We start from the raw sequence: 27,500 nt of genomic DNA, 5'->3' as shown, positions 1-27,500 counted from the left end.
CGGAACATAAAGCTCTTAACTACTGTGCTATAAAGTACACTAACACCCATAAACTACCTATGAACCCCTAAACCGAGGCCCCCCCACATCGCCAAACCTATAATACATTTTTTACCCCCTAATCTTCCGACCAGACATCGCCGCCACCTACATTATAGCTATGAACCCCTAATCTGCTGCCCCTAACATCGCCGACACCTATATTATATTTATTAACCCCTAATCTGCCCCCCCAACGTTCCCGCAACCTGCCTATACTTATTAACCCCTAATCTGCCGACCGGACCTCGCTGCCACTATATTATATGTATTAAATCCTAAACCGCCACACTCCCGCCTCGCAAACACTATAATAAATAGTATTAACCCCTAATCTGCCCTCCCTAACATCGCCGCCACCTACCTACAAATATTAAGCCCTAATCTCCCGCCCCCAACGTCGCCGCTACTATAATAAATTTATTAACCCCTAAACCTAAGTCTAACCCTAACACCCCCCTAACTTAAATATCATTTAAATTAATCTAAATAAATTGACTATAATTAAATAAATTATTCCTATTTAAAACTGAATACTTACCTATAAAATAAACCCTAATATAGCTACAATATAACTAATAATTACATTGTAGCTATTTTAGGATTTATATTTATTTTAACTAGGTACAATAGCTATTGAATAATTCATAACTATTTAATAGCTACCTAGTTAAAATAATTATAAAATTACCTGTAAAATAAATCCTAACGAAAGTTACAAATACACCTAACACTACACTATCAATAAATTAATTAATTAAATAAATTAACTATAATTAGCTAAACTAAAATACAATTAAACTAATCTATAATACAAAAAAAAACCTAAATTACAGAAAATATTTTTTTTTTTACAAGAAGTTTAAACTAATTACACCTAATCTAAGCCCCCTAATAAAATAAAATAGCCCCCCAAAATAATAAAATGCCCTACCCTATTCTAAATTACAAAGTAATCAGCTCTTTTACCAGCCCTTAAAAGGGCCTTTTGCGGGGCATTGCCCCAAAGTAATCAGCTGTTTTACCTGTAAATAAAAATACAATACCCCCCCCCAACATTAAAACCCACCACCCACATACCCCTACTCTAACCCTCCCAAACCCCCCTTAAATAAACCTAACACTAACCCCCTGAAGATCTCCCTACCTTGAGTCGTCTTCACTCAGCCGAGCCAAATCCTTCATCCAAGCGGAGCAAGAAGATGTCCTCCATCCGGTAGAAATCTTCATCCAAGCGGGGTCTTCTATCTTCATCCATCCGGAGCGGAGCCATCTTCCAGCCAGCCGACGCGGAGCCATCCTCTTCAACCAACGTACTAACGACGAATGACGGTTCCTTTAAGGGACGTCATCCAAGATGACGTCCCTCGAATTCCGATTGGTTGATAGGATTCTATCAGCCAATCGGAATTAAGGTAAGAAAAATCTGATTGGCTGATTGAATCAGCCAATCAGATTGAAGTTCAATCCGATTGGCTGATCCAATCAGCCAATCGGATTTACCTCGCATTCTATTGGCTGATCGGAACAGCCAATCGGAATTCGAGGGATGCCATCTTGTATGACGTCCCTTAAAGGAACCGTCATTTGTTGTTAGTACGTCGAATGAAGAGGATGGCTCCGTGTCGGCTGGCTGGAAGATGGCTCCGCTCCGGATGGATGAAGATAGAAGACCCCGCTTGGATGAAAACTTCTACCGGATGGAGGACATCTTCTTGCTCCGCTTGGATGAAGACTTCTACCGGATGGAGGACATCTTCTTGCTCCGCTTGGATGAAGAATTCGGCTCGGCTGAGTGAAGACGACTCAAGGTAGAGAGATCTTCAGGGGGTTAGTGTTAGGTTTATTTAAGGGGGGTTTGGGTGGGTTAGAGTAGGGGTATGTGGGTGGTGGGTTTTAATGTTGAGGGGGGGGTATTGTATTTTTATTTACAGGTAAAAGAGCTCATTACTTTGGGGCAATGCCCCGCAAAAGGCCCTTTTAAGGGCTGGTAAAAGAGCTGATTACTATTACTATTATTATTGTCATTTTTTTTTATTTTCTGTAATTTAGTGTTTGTTTTTTTGTATTATAGATTAGTTTATTAAATTGTATTTTAGTTTAGCTAATTGTAGTTAATTTATTTAATTAATTAATTTATTGATAGTGTAGTTGTAGTTAATTTATTTAATTAATTTATTGATAGTGTAGTGTTAGGTGTATTTGTAACTTTGGTTAGGATTTATTTTACAGGTAATTTTATAATTATTTTAACTAGGTAAGCTATTTAATAGTTATTAACTATTTAATAGCTATTGTACCTAGTTAAAATAAATACAAAGTTGGCTGTAAAATAAATATAAATCCTAAAATAGCTACAATGTAACTATTAGTTATATTGTAGCTAAATTAGGGTTTATTTTATAGGTAAGTATTTAGTTTTAAATAGGAATAATTTATTTAATTATAGTACATTTATTTAGATTAATTTAAATTATATTTAACTTAGGGGGGTGTTAGGGTTAGGGTTAGACTTAGGTTTAGGGGTTAATAAATTTATTATAGTAGCTGCGACATTTGGGGAGGGAGATTAGGGGTTAATATTTGTAGGTAGGTGGCGGCGATGTTAGGGAGGGCAGATTAGGAGTTAAAACTATTTATTATAGTGTTTACGAGGCGGGAGTGAGGTAGTTTAGGGGTTAATACATTTATTATAGTGGCGGCGAGGTCCAGTCGTCAGATTATGGGTTAATAAGTGTAGGTAGGTGGCGGCGACGTGGGGGGGGCAGATGAGGGGGTAATAAATATAATATAAGTGTCGGCAATGTTAGGGGCAGTAGAGTAAGGGTTCACAGCTATAATGTAGGTTGCGGTGGTGTCCGGAGCGGCAGATTAGGGGTTAATAATATCATGCAGTTGTTAGCGATAGCGGGGGCGGCAGATTAGGGGTTAATAAGTGTAAGATTAGGGGTGTTTTAGACTTGGGGTTCATCTTAGATGTAGACTTAGAGAATGTTTCCCAATAGGAAACAATGGGGCTGCGTTAGGAGCTGAACGCTACTTTTTTGCAGGTGTTAGGTTTTTTTTCAGCCAGCTCAGCCCCATTGTTTCCTATGGGGATATCGTGCACGAGCACGTTTTTCCAGCTTACCGCTACCGTAGGCAACGCTGGTATTGAAGTTGAAGCTAAATTATTATTGAAGTGGAGCTAAATTATGCTTAACGCTCCCTTTTCTGAGTCTAACGCAGCCATTCAGACAACTCTAAATACCAGAGTTGTCTTAAGGGTGCGCTGGAAAAAAAAAGCAATGTTAGCACCGCATGTCTTTACCGACAAAACTGTAAATCTAGGCCTTGGAGGTGGTGAAATAAGTTTGTGCTTGATTTTTATGATTTCTTCTGTGAAAAGCGCTTCTAAGCATTCTGAAGCCCAATTCCTCTCAGAGTACAGTGTTTGTCAGAGGGATGTGAAGAGAGTATCGCCTATTTGATTTTATGGTTTTCCTCGCAGGAAATCTTTTCAAGGGAATTGTAAGGTGTATAATCCAACGGGGGGGTGTCAGCGCAGACCAAAGCCTGGGGCCTACGGTACCACGAGAGGCAGATGCAGAGTTATCTGATAAGGAGCTCCCTGAACAGATTCAGACCACGCAGCATTATGATCCAAAGCTATTCATGTTTATTGAACATTGTAATCATGTCTTATAGCATGCATAGACAGCACATAGGGTTAAGGGGATGACACGTTTGGACCGCGTCATATTACACAGTTATACAGAGCAGAAATACATGGAAAAGCTAGAACATGAGTTTCTCATAACAATATTTACAGAGTCATAACAAACTACCATCTGCAGAGACAACCAAGTGTCTAAAGCCTCTTGTTTACATTATCTTATGCTATCTTACTTCTAGGCGTTAGGCCAGGGTACATTGGCAAGGCCGAATAGCTAAAGAAACTCATAACATGCATAATATTCTCACTGCATAATAACCCAGTATAATAAAGTCTATTCATTCTAAAATGGCTGCGAGGAACAAGATGGCTGCGAAGAACAAGATGGCTGCCATCAGGTTCATATTACCCCTAACATACCACCCTTTTATTCTAACAGAATAACATAAAAACTAAAACAACTTAACGAATATAAAGAACCTTATAGCGAGATGGCTGAGCGGTAACATTATGGAAAAAGGAATGGTGAGGGTTAGCATGAGTACTGGTAAGCTTATTAATCAAACACACAGTAAGCTTATATATGAAAAAGAAAGCAAGAAACAGAAAAAGAAGAAATGCAAAACCCATTAAAATTTTCATACCAAGAGCTCCTAGCCAGGAACTCAGACCAAAGGTCCAATCTATACCATCAAAGAGACCTGTTGGCTGCTTACGTATGTGTGATTGAATGTCATGCAAAGTGTCAAGATCATGGTGTATTCTACCAGTGTTGTTCCAGATAAAAACACAGCAAGAAGAACCTATGCGCTTACATACTCCTCCTTCTGCTGCTAGCAAATAATCTAAAGCCATACGATTCTGGAGAGCAGTCTGAGCGATCTGCTCTTGTCGCATAGTTAAGGACTCTATAGCGTCTGCAGTGGAATTAAAAGCTGCATCTACCAGTGTAGCAAACAAATTAAGCTTATAATATAAGCGCATGACAGCTGCGGTAGGAAACCAAGATGCAGTAGCTATCTCGGCAGTACTAGTCTTAACTGTAAAATCAGAAGCTCTACGTGTTCGCAGTTTAGCATTAGGGAGTGTGTCATGAATACTTAATGCTGGGAATATGTAACCCAAATAACAAGGTGAGAGATGGCTACATGGTATAATTTTAACTGCCCATCTTTCACAAAGCCAATAATAACCATAAGGTAACTTAATAACTGAAGGACATGAGGGAAATCTTTTCCTCTTAGCTTCTGGAGAAGCACCTGTCTGTTTACCTATATTTCTGTTGTTACGCCAGAACCAATTACGAATTGTGTTGTGTGGTTCAGTATACTTAGCAGTAAAATTACGAATATACTCAAAAGAAAGATAGGATCCATCCCATATATTTAACAGTGTAGCATTAACTGGTGTGGCTGCATTGTAGATTAAGGCAACTGTAATAGGCATTTGACTAAGTGTACTGGGGTGAAAACTAGTACCATTAAGATTATGGGACATAATAACACCATGGTTTACACAATTGACTAAGTGTACCCTATCCTTTTCAAAACCTTTATCAGTGTTAACTATTGGTGTAAAATTCCACATAGTATCATCATTTATCATTTGTGTCAAATTGTGTGCGGTAATAGGAAAACCCACAAATGGATAACCCCATTTCCCCCCATGAGGGACATAGCCACAAACCCAACAAGAATCAGTCTGATTAGTCACTTTGTATAAGTTCGTGGCAGCTTTAACAAAAGCATTGTCAGTTTCCCATGCCGACATATGCAACTCTCTGACATCACGGGTGAGAGGGATGGATAAGGGATTAGTGACATTGTCAATTACACTTTTATTATCATTGTGCCGGGGCGCACCAGGACTAGGGAATGGCCTGAGTTTGTGCAGGGGCGCACCAGGATTGAAGATTAGGATCAGGATGACAATCACGGATGCGAAGAACACTGCTGGCAGGAGGTACCACACTATTCGATACTCGATGGAATCATGGAGCGGCCAGGGTTGACGTCGTCTGGGGCCCTCTTGATCCGATTCGCGTGGATCCATACTGGAGCTTCCTCTGTAAGGACAGCGGTTCTCGTCACAGCGATCACTGTAGTTGGAAGACCAAAAGGAGGATCCAGCGACTTATTCTTGTGGAGCTGCTTCACCAAGACAGTATCTCCAGGCTTGAACGGGTGTGTCGGGATACCTGTAGGCTGAGGAAGAGTAGAAGAAACATCACCATAGATGCCATTCAATGTTTCAATCAGATTAGTTACATATTCTTCCCTTACAACATTGATATCTCCCCTTACCACAGGAGAACCTTTTTGTTTACACCATGGGGTTGGAAAAGGTCTGCCCATCAGAATTTCAAAAGGTGAATAACCCGTAGTGGTGCTAGGGGTCATTCTAATTTCTGCCAATACTGCAGGTAAATGTTCAAGCCAATTAGTAAATGTACCACCAGTTCCCTTCCTGAACTTATCTTTAATGGTTCTATTCATGCGCTCTACCTGTCCTGATGACTGTGGGTGATAAGGAATATGAAACTTCCAGTCAATGGACAACATAGTACAAATCATTTGTGTAATCTGTGAAGTGAAAGGAGTACCTCTGTCACTGTTTATCTGTAATGGACAACCAAAACGAGGAATAATTTCCTTGCACAATATCTTTGCTACAGTACGTGCATTCTCTTGAGTGGTTGGAAAGGCCTCAACCCACTTACTGAATTGATCAACAATGACTAAAAGATACTTGTATCCACCTCGCGCAGTGGGCATGTGTGTGAAATCAATTTGCAATACCTGCATAGGACCATCAGGGGGTGGTAAATGCTCAAGTTTACCATGTACAAGGCCTCCAGGATTATTTCTGGCACAAGTTAGACATCTGTCCAGTTGTCTATCAATCATGCGCAACAGATCTTTAATGACATACTTGGATGTCATCAGATTCTTGGTCTGTTGTTTACTTATGTGGCCAAAACCATGAAAATGACTAATAAACAATGGTGCGGCAATTTGTGGTATCCCTACTCTCCCCTCCTCGTCTGACCACAGGCCATCTTGGCCTTTGGTCAGACCAGCAGAGATCCAAGTCTGTAAATCAGTTTCAGTTGCGCCAAACTGTAGGTGCGCCACATCCACATCAGATGCTAAGGCAGGAATCATTACCATGTGTAACTGTTCCTGTGTAGTAGTGCTGAGATAGTCAGGGTGCGGTGGACCCTGAAACGCAGCTTCCTTAGCAATGGTGTCTGCAAAATCATTGCCAAGTCTAACGTCAGTGGAGTCAGTACTGTGGCCTTTACATTTAACAATTGCTAGCTTATGTGGTAATTTAATTGCATCTAAGAGTTCCTGTACCAGTGTAGAATGTGAGATACTCTTACCATCAGCTGCAACAAAACCTCTGTTCTGCCAAATCACTCCAAAATCATGCACAACTCCAAACGCATACCTTGAGTCAGTGTAAATGGTCACATCTTTCATCGCAAACGCTCTACATGCCTGAGCTAGGGCTACCAATTCAGCTGCTTGGGCTGACACAAAAGGCAGAGAACCAGCAGTAACCACTGTGTCGGGTAACTGTACCACAGCAAAGCCTGTAAGATAAACACCATCAGCAGGTTTAGAACATGACCCATCAACAAAAACAACTTCTCCCTCCTCTAGTGGAGTTGTTTGCAAGTCTAGACGTGGTGACGTCTCTGTGTGTACAGTGTCTATGCAATTGTGGTCCTCAGGGTGTTCTAAAGGACATTTAGAAATCAATGCATGTAATAAAGGTGCTGGGCCTCCTGTGGGTGCAATGTATTTGATAGTGAGGTTTGCAGTGGATGTGAGAATTGTTTCATAGCCTGACCTTCTCTGTGCAGTCATGTGCTGTGTAGTGAGATTATTTAACACTTGCAAGACTTGATGTGATGTATGCAATATCAGAGAATGTGACAGTACCAATGTTTGTGCCGCTTCCACCATCATAGCGCATGCTGCTGTAGCTCTTAAGCATGCTGGCATACCCTGTACCACCGTTGGCAATAATTTTGAATAAAAAGCTACCGCTCTGTACCCATTACCGTGTTCCTGGGCAAGGACCCCTGCTGCTGTACCTCCCCCTTCTGTGCAATACAGGTGAAATGGTAGGTTATAGTTGGGTAAACCTAGGGCTGGAGCGGAACAGAGAGCCTGCTTGAGGGTGTTGTAGGCCTTATCAAGAGCCTGTGTCCAGTGGATTTGTTCTGGTTCATGCTGACCTGTAACTGAACGCAAAATATGATCATAATATGAACAGTCTGGTATCCATTGCCTGCAGTAAGTAACCATACCCAGAAAAGATAACATAGCAGTCTTTGTTTGTGGTCGAGGAATAACCATGAGAGCCTTAACTCTTTCAGGGGATAACAGTCTCTTCCCTGCTGAAAGAAGAAAACCCAGGTATGTTACTTGTGGAAGACAAAATTGCATTTTTCTCAAAGTCACTTTGTGCCCTGCATCACCTAAGTGCTGAAGCAAATGGAGAGAGTCAGTTTTACAAGTCTGTTCATCAACACTGCACAACAACAAATCATCCACATACTGTATCAAAGTGGAACCTTCAGGAGGTGTCCAGGATTCTAGGGTCTTACGAACTACAGCTGAGTACGCGGCAGGGGAATCAATAAAGCCCATTGGTAAACGATTAAACGTATATTGATTCCCTAAATACGTAAAACCAAACAACGGTTGAGTGTCGGGATGCACAGGGATGCTAAAGAATGCACTGCAGAGATCAATGACTGTAAAGCAAGTTGCAGTACTTGGGATGGCTGTTAAAATAGCATTAACGTCTGGCACTATCGGTGCAAGTGGCTGCACCAGAGCATTTACTGCTCGCAAGTCTTGTGTAAATCTGTATTCTGTACCTCCAGGTTTAGGAACAGGATTGATAGGTGTATTGTATGGTGACAGTGTGCGTCTAATAACTTTCTTAGACAATAGGTCCTTAATTACAGGAGCTATTCCCTGTTCCTTTTCCTTAGACAAAGGGTACTGCTTAATGTATACAGGTTTAGCACCTGGTTTGAGAGTGGCTTTATATGGTGTGCATGAGATGAAACCTGGATCATTAAATCCAGTGGCCCATAAACTCTGTTTTAACTCATCAAGTGCCTCTGGCACATCATTAGTGACATGTGAAGCATGTGTGAATGCATCTGGCTCTAATTGTACAGGTATAACCTTAGGATCTTTTACAATATTCCTGCCATATTTCCAGGTCCACAAATGTTCTGGTGTTTGCACATAAACTGTATCTGGTGTAAGTACAACTGCATTAACTGGTGCTTTCCACATCTCTTTCTCAACATGGTCAGTAATCCAAGGTCTGTAAAAAGCTTGTGTCACAACTTTGTCAGGGTGTGAGGCATACTCAAACACATTCTCAAGAGTCTGTAAACTGAGTTTATCAAGGTACAACTGTTTAGTAAGGGCAGGTTCAGGATCAGCTGCATACAGCAACGGAACTGAATCCCAGGGAGTGTCAACATGCAATCCTCCCTTGCAATCAATGTTAACAGACATTTGCATCTTAGCCATTAAATCCCTTCCAAGCAAATTAACAGGACTATTGGGTATTATGCGAAAAGCATAAACAAATCTGTTTGAAGGGCTGTCATTTGGATACACCTCCAAAGGAGGCGTCCTGGGACACGAAATTGGGACTCCTGTAATGCCAACAGATTTTTCACATGTATTAGTCACTGGCCCATTGTATTCTCTAGCAGAAATGCTAGATTTAGTTGCTCCGGTATCTACCAAAAAATCATGTGGGACACCTTGCACAACTAAAGACATTAAGGGTAAATCTTGCCAATGATACGACAACTGAGCAGTATAACATGTGAGCAGTCCCCTCTGCTGGCAATCCTAGCGGGTACTATTCTGATTCTGGGAAGGAGTCCAGGGTATCTGATATCTGGGAGTATTGCTGGGATTCTGGGAGGAATTATTATTCCCACCATACTGATCATTTCTATCCCTTCTAGGCTGTGGGCAGTCCTGCTGCCAATGATCATAAGACCCACAATTCCAGCAAGATCTGTCTGTGGAGTTATGTGCCTCTTGTCTCCTATCACCGTTCCACTGAAATCTGTCTCTTCCCCTTCCTCGAAAGCTTCTATTCTGCCCTCTATTCTGCTTTCTTCCTCTCCTGTTACCTGACGCATTAAACATACTCTCCTGACCTTTCTCATTATACACACGAAAAACATCTGCTGCATCTTTCTCTCTTATAGCCTTTTCAAATTCTTCCACTTTCATTGCATGAATACCTGAAATTGTCTGTCTCACCAATTGCGCAGTTTGCGAGTGCATATTATTCAACAAGTGTTGCACATACAGTTGTGCCAACTCTCCTTGCGTACCCAAACAACATTCCTGTCGCCAACAATCACCAAACCTCTTCAGAAAATCAGACACCTGTTCACCCTTCTTTTGCTTACATGCACCAGCTTTCGTAATATCTTTACGATCACCATGCTGACTTTTAAAGAATTTCTCAACATCTTCCCACATTACACTCACAACAGCCGCATCTCTCCACACATAATCATCATTCACTGGAACATCATACTTAGTATCCAGGAACTTGCACACTTCAGTAAAATTCACATCTGTGTATTTAGTGATCACATTCAACAAAAACCTGTAGTCTGGACCACCCAGACACATATCTCTAGTCACCCGTCTAAGATAAGTTATTGCTCCCATCGGATGCTTTACAGGATCAGGACATTTTAATGCCCAATCCATCAAGCGGTCTGTGTCGGGAGGACGAATCATCGTCTGGTCCCCGATTATAAAAAACGGTGCTTCTATGTTCACATCATCCTCTAAATCAGTGTCTGCTCCCTGCGTGTGTGATCTCGTATGCTTCCCTATAGGACTGGGACCTGTGACAGCTGCAGTTTTCACAGCCTTCACAGCTTTTACAGCTTTAGATGTCTTTGCAGCTCCCTGCAACCCCCCTTCTCTGCCCACACTGTTAGGGAATGTGAGAGCTAATTTCTTTACACTACCAGGAGCCCGACATTCCACTCTCTCCCCCTCCCCTTCAGACATTCCTGCATCTGTACTGCTCTGAAGAGAACCAGTTAACCCTTTTCTAGCACTTAAAGTGGCAACAGCAACATCTTCCAGCTGCTCTATTTCCTTGACGCTGTGTGCTTTCTTAAGCACAGACAACGAAGGGTAAAGTGCAGATGGATGAGGCGGAGGAAGTGTCGGGGCAGGTGGGGGCAATGCCGGTGCCGTGGGCACGGCGGCTGATGGTATGGGCACAGCCAGATATGGTGGAGGCAGGATATTGCATTCAGTCCAAAACACAGACAGCTTTATCCAAACCTCTCCACATTCCTTCATGTATTTCTTATCCCATTTAGGATCGCCCTCTGGTCCCTTATAAGCAGGATCCTTTAAACACATCCCTCTTATCATAGTTACATGCGGTTCACAGAGGGAGCCTATACGGGGGAACGGATTTTGCTCCTGAGGGAACAAAGATTCGCTCCACCCACTCACGTTATCCACGAATGGAATTACATAATATTGTCCTGCAATTCTAGCTACAAAGTCTTTTGGAGTTTCCCCTTTAACTGGCTTAGGATTTGTAACACGCACAGTATTTTTACCAGCACTGGATGGTACACGCTGCACAGTCTTGTACTTAATATTACATTTCTGATCAGCATTTTTATCACATTTTTTGCTGTGTGCAGACCCCATTGTTACACAAAAATAATTACAGCGATATTAGCAGCAGCAATAATAAAATGCACAATCACTTAATATGTTCTATGCACAGCACAATAAACAAAGCAAAATAAGCAAAAGCAAAGCTTCAGATAGCAACACCAGCCTCAAGTGGATACCAAAACTCTATAACGGAATAAATCAGGGAAACTTCAACACACATGAGACTTACTCACGTCACTGCCAAGTTCGCCCGGGGGACCTTATCTTAAAAGAACCTCCCGTCAACTGGCATTCATATATTACTTGCGCGCTTATCACCGACAGGACTCACAATACCTGTCGTGTCCCAGCACAGGACTGATTACCTGTCTGGAGGGGTATCACAACTGCCGGCAGGACTTTAACCTCCGCAAACCTGTGCTTCAACCACAGGAACCCCTTTAACCTTATATCATATATTACACCTTTTAAAAATACAAACAATTAAATTTAGGTTCAAATTCACAGAAGGAAAGCAGCGTAATAAAACCACGATAACTTACCCTCTGCGAATTCCACTATCCTGACACCAAGAATTGTAAGGTGTATAATCCAACGGGGGGGTGTCAGCGCAGACCAAAGCCTGGGGCCTACGGTACCACGAGAGGCAGATGCAGAGTTATCTGATAAGGAGCTCCCTGAACAGATTCAGACCACGCAGCATTATGATCCAAAGCTATTCATGTTTATTGAACATTGTAATCATGTCTTATAGCATGCATAGACAGCACATAGGGTTAAGGGGATGACACGTTTGGACCGCGTCATATTACACAGTTATACAGAGCAGAAATACATGGAAAAGCTAGAACATGAGTTTCTCATAACAATATTTACAGAGTCATAACAAACTACCATCTGCAGAGACAACCAAGTGTCTAAAGCCTCTTGTTTACATTATCTTATGCTATCTTACTTCTAGGCGTTAGGCCAGGGTACATTGGCAAGGCCGAATAGCTAAAGAAACTCATAACATGCATAATATTCTCACTGCATAATAACCCAGTATAATAAAGTCTATTCATTCTAAAATGGCTGCGAGGAACAAGATGGCTGCGAAGAACAAGATGGCTGCCATCAGGTTCATATTACCCCTAACAGTTCTCTGTTATCGGTCATAGGGATTCATCTCCTACCTCCCTTTTCAGATAGACGATATAGTCTTATATACCATTACCTCTGCTGATAGCTTTCAGTACTGGTTTGGCTATCTGCTATATGTGGATGGGTGTCTTTCGGTAAGTATTTATCATTATTTAAGACACACTCAGCTATGGTTTGGCGCTTTATGTATTAATATAAAGTTTTAAATATATGTATTTTACTTATATTTGCCATGAGTCAGGTCTATGTGTATTTCCCTTTGTAGTCCAGCAGTTTCATTATGGGATCATGTTTTAGGAAGTGTCTTACCTGGGGTATGGTCTTTTTTTCAATTTTACTTGTTTTTTACAAGATGTCTCAATCTGATCCTGTCTCAAGCTGCTGTAGGAACCATGCTGCCTGAACACAGTTCTACCAAAGTTTAGTGTATCTGTTGTATCTGTTGTAAGCTAGTGGAGATTATGGGGTATATTTATCAAGCTCTGATTGGAGCTTGATGCCCCGTGCTTCTGGCGAGCCTGCAGGCTCGCCAGAAACAGCAGTTATGAAGCAGCGGTCACAAAGACTGCTACTCCATAACCTGTCCGCCTGTTCTGAGCAGGCGGACAGACATCGCCGGAAATCAACCCAATCGAGTACGATCGGGTTGATTGACACCCCCTGCTGGCAGCCGATTGGCCACGAGTCTGCAGGGGGCGGCGTTGCACCAGCAGTTCTTGTGAGCTGCTGGTGCAATGCTCAATACGGTGAGCATATTGCTCGCCGTATTCAGCGATGTCTGGCTGACCTGATCCGCACTCTCTGATCAGGTCCGCCAGACCTTGTTAAATAGGGGCCTATATCTCCAGCTGTAGTGTGTAACAGTTGTCATGATAAGCTTTTGCATGCAGAAAAGGTTTCTATTAGTGCTAGTACAGTATCTGTTGTTCCTTCAACATCTAAAGTACATGATATCCCTGTTGATATGAAAAATTATATTGCTGATGCAATACAGAAGGCTATGGCTGCTATACCGCCTTCAAATAAACATAAAAGGTCTTTAAAAACTTCTCATAATACTGATGAAATTTGTAATGAGCGGCAACATACTAATATATCGTCCTCTGATGAGGATCTCTCTGACTCAGAAGATCCTACTTCAGACATTGACACTGATAAATCCTCTTATCTTTTTAAGATTGAGTATATTCATTTGTTAAAATAATTGTTAATAACTTTGGATATTGAGGAGTCTGGTCCCTTTGATAAAAAATCCAGTAAACGTTTAAATTCTGTATATAAACCTCATGTGTCTACTCCTGAGGTTTTTCCTGTTACTGGTGCTATTTCTGATGTGATTGCTAAGGAATGGTCTAAGCCTGGTACTTCTTTTGTTCCTTCTTCAAGGTTTAAAAAGTTGTATCCTTTGCCAGTGGCTAGATTAGAGTTTTGGGAAAAAATACCTAAGGTTGATGCTGGGAAAAAAAACTAATACCATTACTCATGCGCAAACCTGATCACATTTTCTCAAGTCCACTATCCCTACATGAAATATTAATATTTCACATTCCAATGTTCTTCTCATAGAAGAATATGTTCTATTTATTTATAAATAAATATTTCTATACATACCGATTTTTTTTTTGGTAAAATATATATCTATACCTTTATATCTATATGATTACGTATAGGTATAGATATATACAGATATATTTAGGAACATATTTAGGAATATCTATTTTAAAATACATAGAACATTTTCCCCTTTTGAAGAATATTGGAATGTGACATATTTACATTAAATATAAATATTGCATGAATATGATTTTTCATGTTTCAGCTACTTGACTGCAAAGGGCTTCAATGCATTTATATATATGTCTATATGTGTGCACATAAGTATTTATGTGTTTTATATGGGTATATACATATGTACTCAATATTTATAAATATATATATATATATATATATAAATATATAAATATACATATATACACATGTATATATATGTATTTAGACATGTATATGTATTTATCTCTATGTTAAAGCCCTTTGCAGACTTTTTTTTCTAACACCTGAGACCTCATATCTTTGAGCCTTTATAACTTCTTATTGCAACTTTTTTAAAATATTTTTTATCAGACCGTTTTTGTTATGAGTGTAACTGTACTTTTAAATGTATCTTAATATGTTTTGTGCAACCTTTTTGTCTCGCATAACAGTTAGCTCTGAAGTTGCGTGTTAAATTCAAATGCGCTCAAGCAAACCTGTTTACTTTCAACCTGCTAACAGCCGCGATAAACCCCTTTTCTCTCTCGCACAACCGTTAGCATACCACGCGTTATCTATCCCTTAGTGTGTATGATAAGATAGTAAGGAAATAAACGGAATCTTCACTGCAGGGTTGCTTTGCTTGGGGATTTAAGCAGTGATGTATTTGCCAACAAGGGCTACTGATCACGTCTGGCAGTCTGTTCAAAGCCTTTTCTATTTACTGAGTTTAGGCTCTCACACAAGAGTGTGTCTACAGAATCCCAAGTTTCTTCTGGCAGATAATCAGCCCACAGGCAACAGTCCCATTGTTTTAGCCTGGCTTCTGTTCCATCCTCTGCCACATTAAAATAAGTCTGTTTTCAAAGAGACAAGAAATGCTCAGAATTGTGTCTCTCTTCAATCCTTTAAAAGACAGAGACAAGAAAATAGATTTGAAGTGGCACCAGAGTTGCTCTATAAGTATTGTTCAGTTTATATCCAATTGATTAAACAGCAGATGTGGGAAAGAAAGATAAATCATTCCATGCACTTAAATAAATATGTCTTTAGTTGACAGTGCAGTAAGACCGAGCATGTGGATGAGGTTTTTGCTATAAATCTTAAATATACTGAGCCACTGTTGCTAATTTGATGCTTTTCAGTACAACAACAGAACACATTGTACTGATGCACTTTATTGCAGACAGAGCATGACTGAATGGATGACATTTATTGATGTACAAAATTAATAGTATGAACATCCAAAAACCAATTTAATTTAGAGGATACAGATACTCTTATAGAGGGAGATTATATTAATAAGCATTGTTTATTGTAGGGGCAAATACACATTACATATTTAACTATAGTGATGCTGTTATCAAATGAACAATGTAAAAATGATATATACTAATCTCAAAGAACATAATATCATCTAATGATATTCATATATTCCTCTGATCAAATACGTTTTAAGAGCACTTTATATTTAACATTACATATTAGAGTAGTGTGGTTTAAAATACATTAGTTTAAAAAAAAAAAATCACAAATGCATAGCTTTAGTTTCTACAAACAGCCAACTTACTTTTGTATAACTAATTAGTAGCAATCTTTTATGTTTCTGTAATTTGTAGTTAGATCAATTTTAACATTGCAACTTTGATGTAGTTATAGAATATGTGACATTGATACTGGGGATAAACTTTGAGGTTTTTTTGTCCCCTGAATTTCACTTGTTTTAATGTTATACAAAATGTATTTTACATTGTTACTGTATTTACTGTATAATGCATTGCAATAAAGCGGGTAAAGACATATTTGTTCATAATTTGTAGAAATGTTTGAGGTTGCTTAAAACAATAATTATCTAATCATACCCCCCCCCCCCCCTCCAACATACTTTAAACTCTAAGGCTCTTTACAAGTTTTGGTAATTTCTAGATGAGTTCTAATTCATTAGTGTGTAACAAAAATGTCTGCCTTGTTTGTCATTTGAACTAGTGAAGCTGAACATACCAGTAAAGTACCAGCATTTTATATTCTTAAAGGGACACTAAGCTTAAAAATGAAACTTTCATTATTCAGATAGAGCATGCAATAAAGAAAATATATAATAATAAAATACTTCCATTATCAAATTGTGCACAATCTTTTTACATGCACAATTCCCACTCCTGCTGAGCATCTTCTCACAGTTGATACAGAGTTCACAATGTTTACATATTTGAGTCTGTGATTTGCTGATGTCTGTCACATAATACTGTGGGTAGGGAAACAATGACATTTTGAAATTTGTAAGAAAAAACAAATCTACTGCTCATTTGAAATTTAGAATAAGTGCTATTGCATTGTCTTTTTATTATGCATTATTCCATTCAACTGTGTTCAATGATTCTTTAACTATCCAGACTTGATAATCATTCTAGCAGTTTTACATTCCATAATGGCATTACACAAATAAATATTCATTGCATGTATGATACACCTCATGTACACTGCACATTTGTTTGTTCAAACTATACATAAACATGATCTGCGACCCTCCATTTTAAATTTTTTTAGAACACTTAAGTATGAGCTCTGATATATTAAAAAAACATCTAACTACCTTGTGGGATAGAACCTGCAACATTCAGTTCAGCAGTGAGGGATTAATGATTTTTTTTCCAATGTAATTTTATAATTACATCACATGGAGAAGTTGATGAGTCTTGGGGGTCAATTTATCAAGCTCCGTATAGAGCTTCATGCCCCTATTTCTGCACGAGCCTTCAGGCTTGCCGGAAACAGTAATTATGAAGCAGCGGTGTAAAGACCGCTGCTCCATAACTTGTCCGCCTGCTCTGAGGCCGCAGACAGAAATCAACCCGATCGAATACGATCGGGTTGATTGACACCCTCTGCTAGCGGCTGATTGGCTGCAAATCTGCAGGGGGTGGCATCGCACCAGCAGTTCACAAGAACTGCTGGTGCAATGATAAATTTATCGATGTGCAGTGGACGTGATACGCTAAATCGTATCATGTCCGAACGCACTATGATAAATCTACCCCTTGATCTGTTGGACACAGGAGAAATGTGCTGAGATAAAATCTATGCTAAGCATCTCCAACAGAGATTTGTTTGTGCTTAATCCTTGCACACACAAAAATGGCAATGCTTGATTTAGTTATTCTAAATTTCAAACTTTCACTTTTTAATTTAAAGGGGGTTTTTATTTGCCCCCCAAAATGCTCTCTGAATCTGTCTAGTTTAAGTAAATCATCTATAAGTTGCTGACTCTGGTCCGACCTGTCTTGTACATAAAACTGCATCTGTAAAACAAAAAGTAAAAATATTAATTTAGTATAACGAATATAAGATCAGCAGAATTCCCCAAATTTATTTCAACTTTAGATCAAAATAACTAACATAGTATATATTGCAAAGTTATGTCAAGAATGTCATGAGTACTAATTCAATGTAAAAAAAGTTATAATCTATTATAGAAATGTCAACTTCATATACTTAAAACATTTTTAAACATTTTATAAATTACAAAAATACCCCATTGGGCCATATTGAAAAGTGTATATTTTTCTACTTAAAGGGATATAAACCCCCAAAATTTGTATTTCTTGATTCAGATAGAGCATGCTGTTTTAAATAACTGTATTTTCTTCATTATCTGTGTTGAACTTGAAATGTTGAAAAGCAGTGACGTAGGCTCATGAGTGTGCACGTGTCTGGCGCACTATTTGGTAGCAGTTTTGCAAGAATGTTATCCATTTTCAAGAGCACTAGATGACAGCCCTATTTCCTGACATGTAGTGCTCCAGACACCTCTTTAACAAAGAATGCCATGATAACAAAGCACATTTGATTATATAAGTAAATTGTAAACTTATTAAAATTGATTGCTCTTTCTGAATCAAATATTTTTGGGATTCATCATATCACTTTTAAAGAAACTAAAACATGTTTTGAAAAATACAGGGGTTGTAGTGAATGCCAGTCTAAGGTATAGTGCCAACTTTCAGCCAAATGTATTAATGCATTCTAACGTTTTATAATAAGCATTCAAACTTATAGTGCCAGGTGTATACATTTGACTTAGCTGTTTATTAATCTGTTAATATTGTAAGATAATTGTTTTGCTTCTTCAGGTAAAAATAAATAGATAAAAATAATTTAATTGTAAATGTAGTAAGGAAAAGGCACAAAAAGGTATTGATCCACAAACGCCTTATCTCAAATATCAACAAAAAACTGTTACTGTTGCACATTTATAAACTACATTTTTTTTAACACATCCTGCTGATATAACTTAAAATATTATTTGTATGACATCTAGATTTGTTTGTTTTTTAAGCTTTATGTAAACCTATATTAAATAATTATAGGTTATAGGTATATAGTGAATCTGCTATTTCATATATATAGTGTGTGTGTGTGTATATATATATATATATATATATATAAAACATCCATTTATTATTTCCTCTAGAAGTCAATGTGTTAATTAAATTCTAATGCTGTCACTTTTCCTTCACACTGCAGAGACAGGCACTCAATCTTTGTTCCCTCACAGCAGTACTACCCCGCCTCTCCCTGGAGAGCTATTCGTTCAGCAGATGGTTTGAAAACCAGGACAGTTCTCTCCTGATAACCTGCCTGAGCCTAATGAGATATGACAGTGTAGCTGAAATAGTATACCGTGATTACTTAATGTGTGTCTGCATCTGTATTGCCTTGTATGTATTTCTATTAGCTTAGATATGTCTGCACCTGTAAGTTTCTAACTATATTAGTAAATGCAGATTTTTTTTCCTGCATATATCAAAATGCTTTTGAATAATAACTGGTTCTGCATGACAGTTTGTAATAGTTTATATAAGCTAAAAATGACAACTGATAAAGGGCTACTTTTTTTTAGTACCTAAAAATGCTTACAGTTAGGTTAATATGGAGCCACATAGAACAATGTTTAGTAAAACGTATCTGAGATAATTACATCTCTATTGAAGCTGCCAAAAGAGGCTTTTTATACACAATTGTTGTAAAACCTGCACCCGATTAGTTCTTACATTTTCCAGAGGTTGCCATCAAATGATTTATATATATATATATACAGTGTGTGTATGTATATATGTATGTGTTTATATGCTCTAAACGACTATCCCCTCGTTTTCCAACTTTCAAGTGCACCTCATACACTAACATTTTCCTATCTTAGTTCCTCTCCTCCTTATAGCTATCTCCTTGAACCGCCGTAGCATACCTGCTTTGTAGATCACCTTCATGAGAGATGATTTACAACAGTGAAACTCTTGGCAGGGCCCTCTATCCTTTTTGTCTCCCATTGTCACCTTGCATATTAGACCCATGTCTTTAGCGCAAATAACAGATGATAATAATAATTATATATATACTGTATGTATGTATATATATATATATATATTATAATAACAAAAATCTAAATTAATTTGAAAAAGTGTTGTGACAGATCATCTTTTAATTATAATTGGGGCATTACAAAAAGAGTATTTTTGCTGCAGTATATTTAGATGAAGAGGTGCAGCTTTATCAGAATAGGGATTTTTTGCAGTGTGCTCTTTGTGCTCTTTTTGGGTTGTGTATTTATTAATATTGTTTGCTTTGTGCACAATTAGCAGGAGTAATTTGGAAAATGCTGGTACCAGGTGTACATTCCAAATACAGAAATTGGCACATTAGATAAAAGTGCAATGTCCTTTTATAATCACTCGAGGAAAAAAAATAAATAAAAAAATGTTAAATAGTCAAGCAAGCAACTTGACAGTTTTTGGACCAGTTGAATTGGATTGACCCATATTTATGTACACCTGACTACTAGGTATCTTGTTATTAAAGGGACAGTAAACCTTAAAAATAATGTTATATAATTCTGCACATAGTGCAGAATTATATAACATTATTTAGGTGCTATAGCCATAAAAGCATTTTTTACCGTTTAATTTGCTAAAATACGGCGCTTTTACAGACCCGCTCTCTGCTGAGCGGGTCTGTTATTTTTAGTCAGCGCATTGGGCCAGCTGCTGACTAAAAATAACAGACCCGCTCAGCAGAGAGCAGAGAGCGGGTCTGTAAAAGCGCCGTATTTTAGCAAATTAAATGGTAAAAAATGCTTTTATGGCTATAGCACCTAAATAATGTTATATAATTCTGCCCTATGTGCAGAATTATATAACATTATTTTTAAGGTTTACTGTCCCTTTAACTGAGCACCCAAAGATAGTTTATTTAGCAGAGGAGCAAAAAAGAAAGAATATTGCCTAGATTTAGAGTTCTGCATTAGCCGTCAAAAGCAGTGCTAAGGGGTCCTAGCGCTGCTTTTGGCCGCCCGCTGGTATTTAGAGTCAGGCAGGAAAGGGTCTAACGCTCACTTTCAAGCCGCGACTTTTCCATACCGCAGATCCCCTTACGCCAATTGCGTATCCTATCTTTTCAATGGGATCTTCCTAACGCCGGTATTTAGAGTCTTGGCTGAAGTGAGCAGTAGACCCTCTACCGACAAGACTCCAGCCGCAAAAAAAAGTCAGTAGTTAAGAGCTTTATGGGCTAACGCCGGTTTATAAAGCTCTTAACTACAGTGCTCTAAAGTACACTAACACCCATAAACTACCGATGTACCCCTAAACCGAGGTCCCCCCACATCGCCGCCACTATAATAAATATTTTAACCCCTAATCTGCCGACCGCACACCGCCACCACCTACATTATCCCTATGAACCCCTAATCTGCTGCCCCTAACATCGCTGACACCTACATAATATTTATTAACCCCTAATCTGCCCCCCCAACATCGCCGCTACCTAACTACACTTATTAACCCCTGATCTGCCGACCGGACCTCGCCGCCACTATAATAAATGTATTAACCCCTAAACCGCCACACTCCCGCCTCGCAAACACTATAATAAATAGTATTAACCACTAATCTGCCCTCCCTAACATCGCCGCCACCTAACTTCAAGTATTAAACCCTAATCTGCCGAACGGACCTCACCGCTACTATAATAAATGTATTAACCCCTAAAGCTAAGTCTAACCCTAACACCCCCCTAAATTAAATATAATTTTAATCTAACAAAATAAATTAAATCTTATTAACTAAAGTATTCCTATTTAAAACTAAATACTTACCTGTAAAATAAATCCTAACCTAAGTTACAATTAAACCTAACACTACACTATCAATAAATTAATTAAATAAATTACCTATAATTAAATAAACTAAACTAAATTACAAACAAAAAAACACTAAATTACAAAAAATAAAAAAAGATTACAAGAATATTAGGCTAATTACACCTAATCTAAGCCCCCTAATAAAATAAAAAAGCCCCCCAAAATAATAAAGGTCCCTACCCTATTCTAAATTAAAAAGTAACCAGCTCTTTTACCAGCCCTTAAAAGGGCTTTTTGCGGGGCATGCCCCAAAGTAATCAGCTCTTTTGCCTGTAAAAAAAAAATACAACCCCCCCAACATTAAAACCCACCACCCACATACCCCTACTCTAACCCAAACCCCCCTTAAATAAACCTAACACTACCCCCCTGAAGATCTCCCTACCTTAAGTCGTGTTCATCCAGCCGGGCACCGATGGACCAAAAGAGGACATCCGGAGCGGCAGAAGTCTTCATCCTATCCGGGCAGAAGAGGACATCCGGACCAGCAGACATCTTCATCCAAGCGGCATCTTCTATCTTCATCCATCCGGAGCGGAGCGGAGCCATCTTCTTCCAGCTGACGCGGATCCATCCTCTTCAACCGACGCCTACTCGCCGAATGAAGGTTCCTTTAAATGACGTCATCCAAGATGGCGTCCCTCGAATTCCGATTGGCTGATAGGATTCTATCAGCCAATCGGAATTAAGTTGGAAAAATCTGATTGGCTGATCCAATCAGCCAATCAGATTGAGCTTGCATTCTATTGGCTGATCGGAACAGCCAATAGAATGCGATCTCAATCTGATTGGCTGATTGGATCAGCCAATCGGATTGAACTTGAATCTGATTGGCTGATTTAATCAGCCAATCAGATTTTTCCTACCTTAATTCCGATTGGCTGATAGAATCCTATCAGCCAATCGGAATTCAAGGGACGCCATCTTGGATGACGTCATTTAAAGGAACCTTCATTCGGCGAGTAGGCGTCGGTTGAAGAGGATGGATCCGCGTAGGCTTGAAGAAGATGGCTCCGCTCCGGATGGATGAAGATAGAAGATGCCGCTTGGATGAAGATGTCTGCCGGTCCGGATGTCCTCTTCTGCCCGGATAGGATGAAGACTTCTGCCGCTCCGGATGTCCTCTTTTGGTCTATCGGTGCCCGGCTGGGTGAACACGACTCAAGGTAGGGAGATCTTCAGGGGGGTAGTGCTAGATTTATTTAAGGGGGTCTGGGTTAGAGTAGGGGTATGTGGGTGGTGGGTTTTAATGTTGGGGGGTTGTATTTTTTTTTTTACAGACAAAAGAGCTGATTACTTAGGGGCATGCCCCACAAAAAAAAAGCCCTTTTAAGGGCTGGTAAAAGAGCTGATTACTTTTTAATTTAGAATAGGGTAGGGACCTTTATTATTTTGGGGGGCTTTTTTATTTTATTAGGGGGCTTAGAGTAGGTGTAATTAGCCTAATATTCTTGTAATGTTTTTTTATTTTTTGTAATTTAGTGTTTTTTTTTTTTTGTAATTTAGTTTAGTTTATTTAATTGTATGTAATTGTAGGTAATTTATTTAATTAATTTATTGATAGTGTAGTGTTAGGTTTAATTGTAACTTAGGTTAGGATTTATTTTACAGGTAATTTTGTAATTATTTTAAATAGGTAGCTATTAAATAGTTAATAACTATTTAATAACTCTTGTACCTAGTTAAAATAAATACAAAGTTGCCTGTAAAATAAATATAAACCCTAAAATATCTGCAATGTAATTATTCGTTATATTGTAGCTATATTAGGGTTTATTTTACAGGTAAGTATTTAGTTTTAAATAGGAATACTTTAGTTAATAAGATTTAATTTATTTCGTTAGATTAAAATTATATTTAATTTAGGGGGGTGTTAGGGTCAGGGTTAGACTTAGCTTTAGGGGTTAATACATTTATTAGAGTAGCGGCGAGGTCCAGTCGGCAGATTAGGGGTTAATACTTGAAGTTAGGTGGCGGCAACGTTGGGGGGGGGCAGATTACGGGTTAATACTATTTATTATAGGGTTTGCGAGGCGGGAGTGCTGCGGTTTAGGGGTTAATAACTTTATTAGAGTAGCGGCGAGGTCCGGTCGGCAGATTAGGGGTTAATAAGTGTAGGTAAGGTAGCGGCGACGTTGGGGGGGCAGATTAGGTGTTAATAAATATAATATAGGGGTCGGCGATGTTAGGGGCAGCAGATTAGGGGTATATAGGTATAATGTAGGTTGTGGCGTTGTCCGGAGCGGCAGATTAGGGGTTAATAGTATAATGCAGGTGTTAGCAATAGCGGGGGCGGCAGATTAGGGGTTAATGAGTGTAAGGTTAGGGGTGTTTAGACTCGGGGTTCATGTTAGGCTGTTAGGTGCAGACTTAGAGAGTGTTTCCCCATAGGAAACAATGGGGCTGCGTTGGGAGCTTAACGCTGCTTTTTTGCAGGTGTTTGGTTTTTTTCATCCCAAACTGCCCCATTGTTTCCTATGGGGGAATCATGCACGAGAACTTTTTGCCAGCTTACCGCTACCGAAAGCAACGCTGGTATTGAGGGTTGAAGTGGCGGTACATTCAGCTCAATGCACCCTTTTTGGAGCCTAACGCAGCCCTTCAGACAACTCTAAATACCAGCGTTGTCTTAAGGGTGCGTTGGGAAAAAAAGCTGCGTTAGCTATGCGGGTCTTTACCGACAAAACTCTAAATCTAGCCGTATGTATTTTAAAACCATCTTATTTAGATGGAAAAAAGACAGTTTTGAGTACTATTAGACCTTTTTTTCATTCTCTATAACTTTGAGCTCCCCTTATCACCTTTTTATATATATTTTTTCCCCCAAATGTAGGTGTGCTTACTACATTTAGCATTATAATCCACAATATGCAAGTTTATTATAGCTTATGTAACTATACAGTTATTTAAATCCATTAACAATATATGCAGTTTCACAGACACTCACAATTCTTAATTAATCACACAAAAATACATATTTTCATCAGTACAGTGGCAATCTGTATGTTGACATGTTATCGTTAAATATATTTAGCAAGTATCTTAATTATATTCAATATGTGGTTTGGTTTAGCTCAAATATTCCTTAGATATAATGATTTATGTTTTTTTCCCTCATCATCTAATGTTATCTGATGGACAAAGCAAGTGAAGCTTACATTTGCTTTACAGGCTGAGAAGGTTATATTATTTCAGCTTTACAGAGTAATAAAACTCACCAATCTCAGGGTTACATACCTCCATGAAAAACAATTGTACATCCCAGAAACTGTAGATCAGAAATGCAGGAAATTGTAGACTGGCAAAATCCCAGCGCTACGGAGTTTGGCGGAGCTATACAAATAAATGATAATAATAATAATAATAATTTAGTATTGAAATCAATAAGAGGCAATTTAAATATAAGCCTGTGAGTATAGTCCATTGACAGACACACACTAAATTATCACACGTTTTCTCTCTGTATGTCTCTCTCTTAAAGGGACAGTCTACACCAGAATTTATATTGTTTTAAAAGATAGATAATCCCTTTATTACCCATTTCCCAGTTTTGCATAACCAACACAGTTATAATAATATAGTTTTAACCTCTGTGATTATCTTGTATCTAAGCCTTTGCAAACTGCCCCTTTTTTCAGTTCTTTTGACAGACTTGCAGTCTAGCCAATCAGTGCCTGCTCCCAGATTACTTCACTTGCACGAGCATAGTGTTATCTATATGAAATATGTGAACTAACAACCTCTAGTGGTGAAAAACTGTTAAAATGCATTCTGAAAGAGGTGGGCTTCAAGGTCTAAGAAATTAGCATATGAACCTCCTAGGTTAAGCTTTCAACTAAGAATACCAAGAGAACAAAGCAAAATTGGTGATAAAAGTAAATTGGAAAATTGTTTAGAATTACATGCTCTATCTGAATCATGACAGTTTATTTTGGCCTAGACTGTCCCTTTAAGTTTACTTTCTCTGGAACATTCAAAGTTATCCATGTTTTAAGCTGATTGTACTTTTTCATAAATAAATGACTTTGATATTTGCACATTTGGTGGCACACCCTCAGTGGCTACAAATGTATTGAGTAGTTTTCAAATTCTTAAATGTCGAGAAAGGTACTTTTCACGTTTTTACGCATTAAAAAAAATTGTATGCTGATCCATTATGTCTCATGCAAGTTCTTTTCACAATGTGATAGAATAAAAACTTACCATGATGGATAGTTTTTTTTTATTTTCCTGAGGTAAATATTTTTAGAAAAGTATAGCAATATAATAAAATAACAGTTACTAGTTCATCACAATTAAATGCAAGTTTTTATTGTAATGATATTTGTAAATCTATAGAGATTTGTTTAATTTTTTGCACTGTTTCTTTTAGGAGCAACCAAGGATTCATGCACATGAAGCTTTCCCGTACCAAAGAAAACAAGTATGTGCTTGGACAGAATAGCCCACCCTTCGAGAGTGTACCAGAAATCATCCATTACTATGCCAGTCGAAAGCTGCCTATCAAGGGAGCAGAGCACATGTCCTTGCTCTATCCAGTAGCAGTTCGGACTCTATAACATTCCTGGCGTTTACTAGAGCATGGATCTTCCTTATGATGCCAACAGACTAAACAACATGGACAATCGATAGCCCTCAAAGCACCAAGCAGGATACTGCCGGTCTTTTTCCCATATATATATTTGACTAAACCGTGAACACTAAACCAACACAAGGAGTCCTATATTAATAAACTGACTGAAATACAAAAAAGGTCTTTTTATAACCTCTTGTTTTCATTTATTGCAAAGGATGAACAAAAAGATTTAATATTGGTACATTTGAGTGAATTTTATAAAACCTTTTAACTTCCCTTGTGGTAATGTACTTTCTATTTTATGGTGATCCAGATCCATCTGAAAGGGTTTATGATGCAATGTAGTCAAATATTAAAAATATTCTGGGGCTGTGTGTCCCAAATGTTGCAATACTGTATACTATAAGTGCTTGTTATTTAAAATAAACTTTATTTCCCTTTATTCTTTATCTTATACTAGTCATTGTAATATGCAACCTCTGGCCGGTGCATTGTTTTAGTTTGTATGTGTATGGCAGCAATATGTTATCTCACTAAGTAAAAAAAGTGTTAACCAATAATTTAAGGGGAAATATTTATGGGAATGCATTGAATTTCTGATTGATACTGTTACTGCAATAACTTAAGGTAAGAATGTAAGATTGTTATTTTTATAGTACACATTACAGACTACATTTAATTATTCACATTGTGTAGTCATTTGTCCCTTCTTAAAACTAATCTTTTATTATGACATACAAAATAGCACTACATTTGAAAAGTTCTACTAGGTAGAGCTGCTATTATTTATCAGCAATTATGTTGATTTCAAACTTCCAATCAGAACCTGCATTAGACTAAAAAGAAAATGTGTATAATTTTATTTGAAAGGTCTTAAGTCTCATCTATGGAAAATTGTCATTCATTTTCTTCAAAGTTAAATATCTTCTAGTATTTCCACATATGCATATTAAAGTACTATCAACTCTTAAAGTCATAAAGACTGAGGGGCCGATTTATTATGTCCCGTATTGGCCGAAATACATCTGTTTCCGCATGAGCCTTCAGGCTCACCGGAAACAGGAGTTAAGAAGCAGTGGTCTTAAGACCGCTGCTCCTTAACTCATACACCTCCTCAGAGGTGGCGGACAGCAATCCGCCCGATTGTGTACGATAGGGTTGATTGACAACTCCTGCTAGCGGCCGATTGGCCACGAATCTGCAGGGGGCGGCATTGCACAAGCAGTTAATCAGAACTGCTTGTGCAATGTTAAATGCCGACAGTGTATGCTGTCAGCATTCAGCGATGTCTGGTGAACATGATCCACTACAGCGGACCACAAATCATGCTTGTTTGGTATTATAACCTAAAGCATATATTCTTAATATAGAAGGTACATACTTTAGTCCTGTCATAGGTTCTTGTAAACATCTATG

At 38.5% G+C, this 27,500-nt stretch overlaps 1 protein-coding gene across 1 annotated transcript in view; it reads left to right on the top strand.

The window, feature by feature from the left end:
- The window catches only part of SHF (Src homology 2 domain containing F), a 539,240-nt gene extending 512,714 nt beyond the window's left edge, over nt 1–26,526 (top strand). The window contains 1 exon segment of the mRNA XM_053717571.1: nt 25,881–26,526. Within this exon segment, the coding sequence (XP_053573546.1) occupies nt 25,881–26,067 (187 nt within the window). The 3' untranslated portion in view covers nt 26,068–26,526.
- The last annotated feature ends 974 nt before the right edge of the window (nt 26,527–27,500 follow it).

This window comes from Bombina bombina, chromosome 6 (genome assembly GCF_027579735.1).
Source record: "Bombina bombina isolate aBomBom1 chromosome 6, aBomBom1.pri, whole genome shotgun sequence".
In the NCBI taxonomy this organism is placed as follows: domain Eukaryota; kingdom Metazoa; phylum Chordata; class Amphibia; order Anura; family Bombinatoridae; genus Bombina; species Bombina bombina.
Note: the sequence above shows the minus strand (reverse complement) of the source record. Positions and strands in the feature narration are given on the sequence as shown.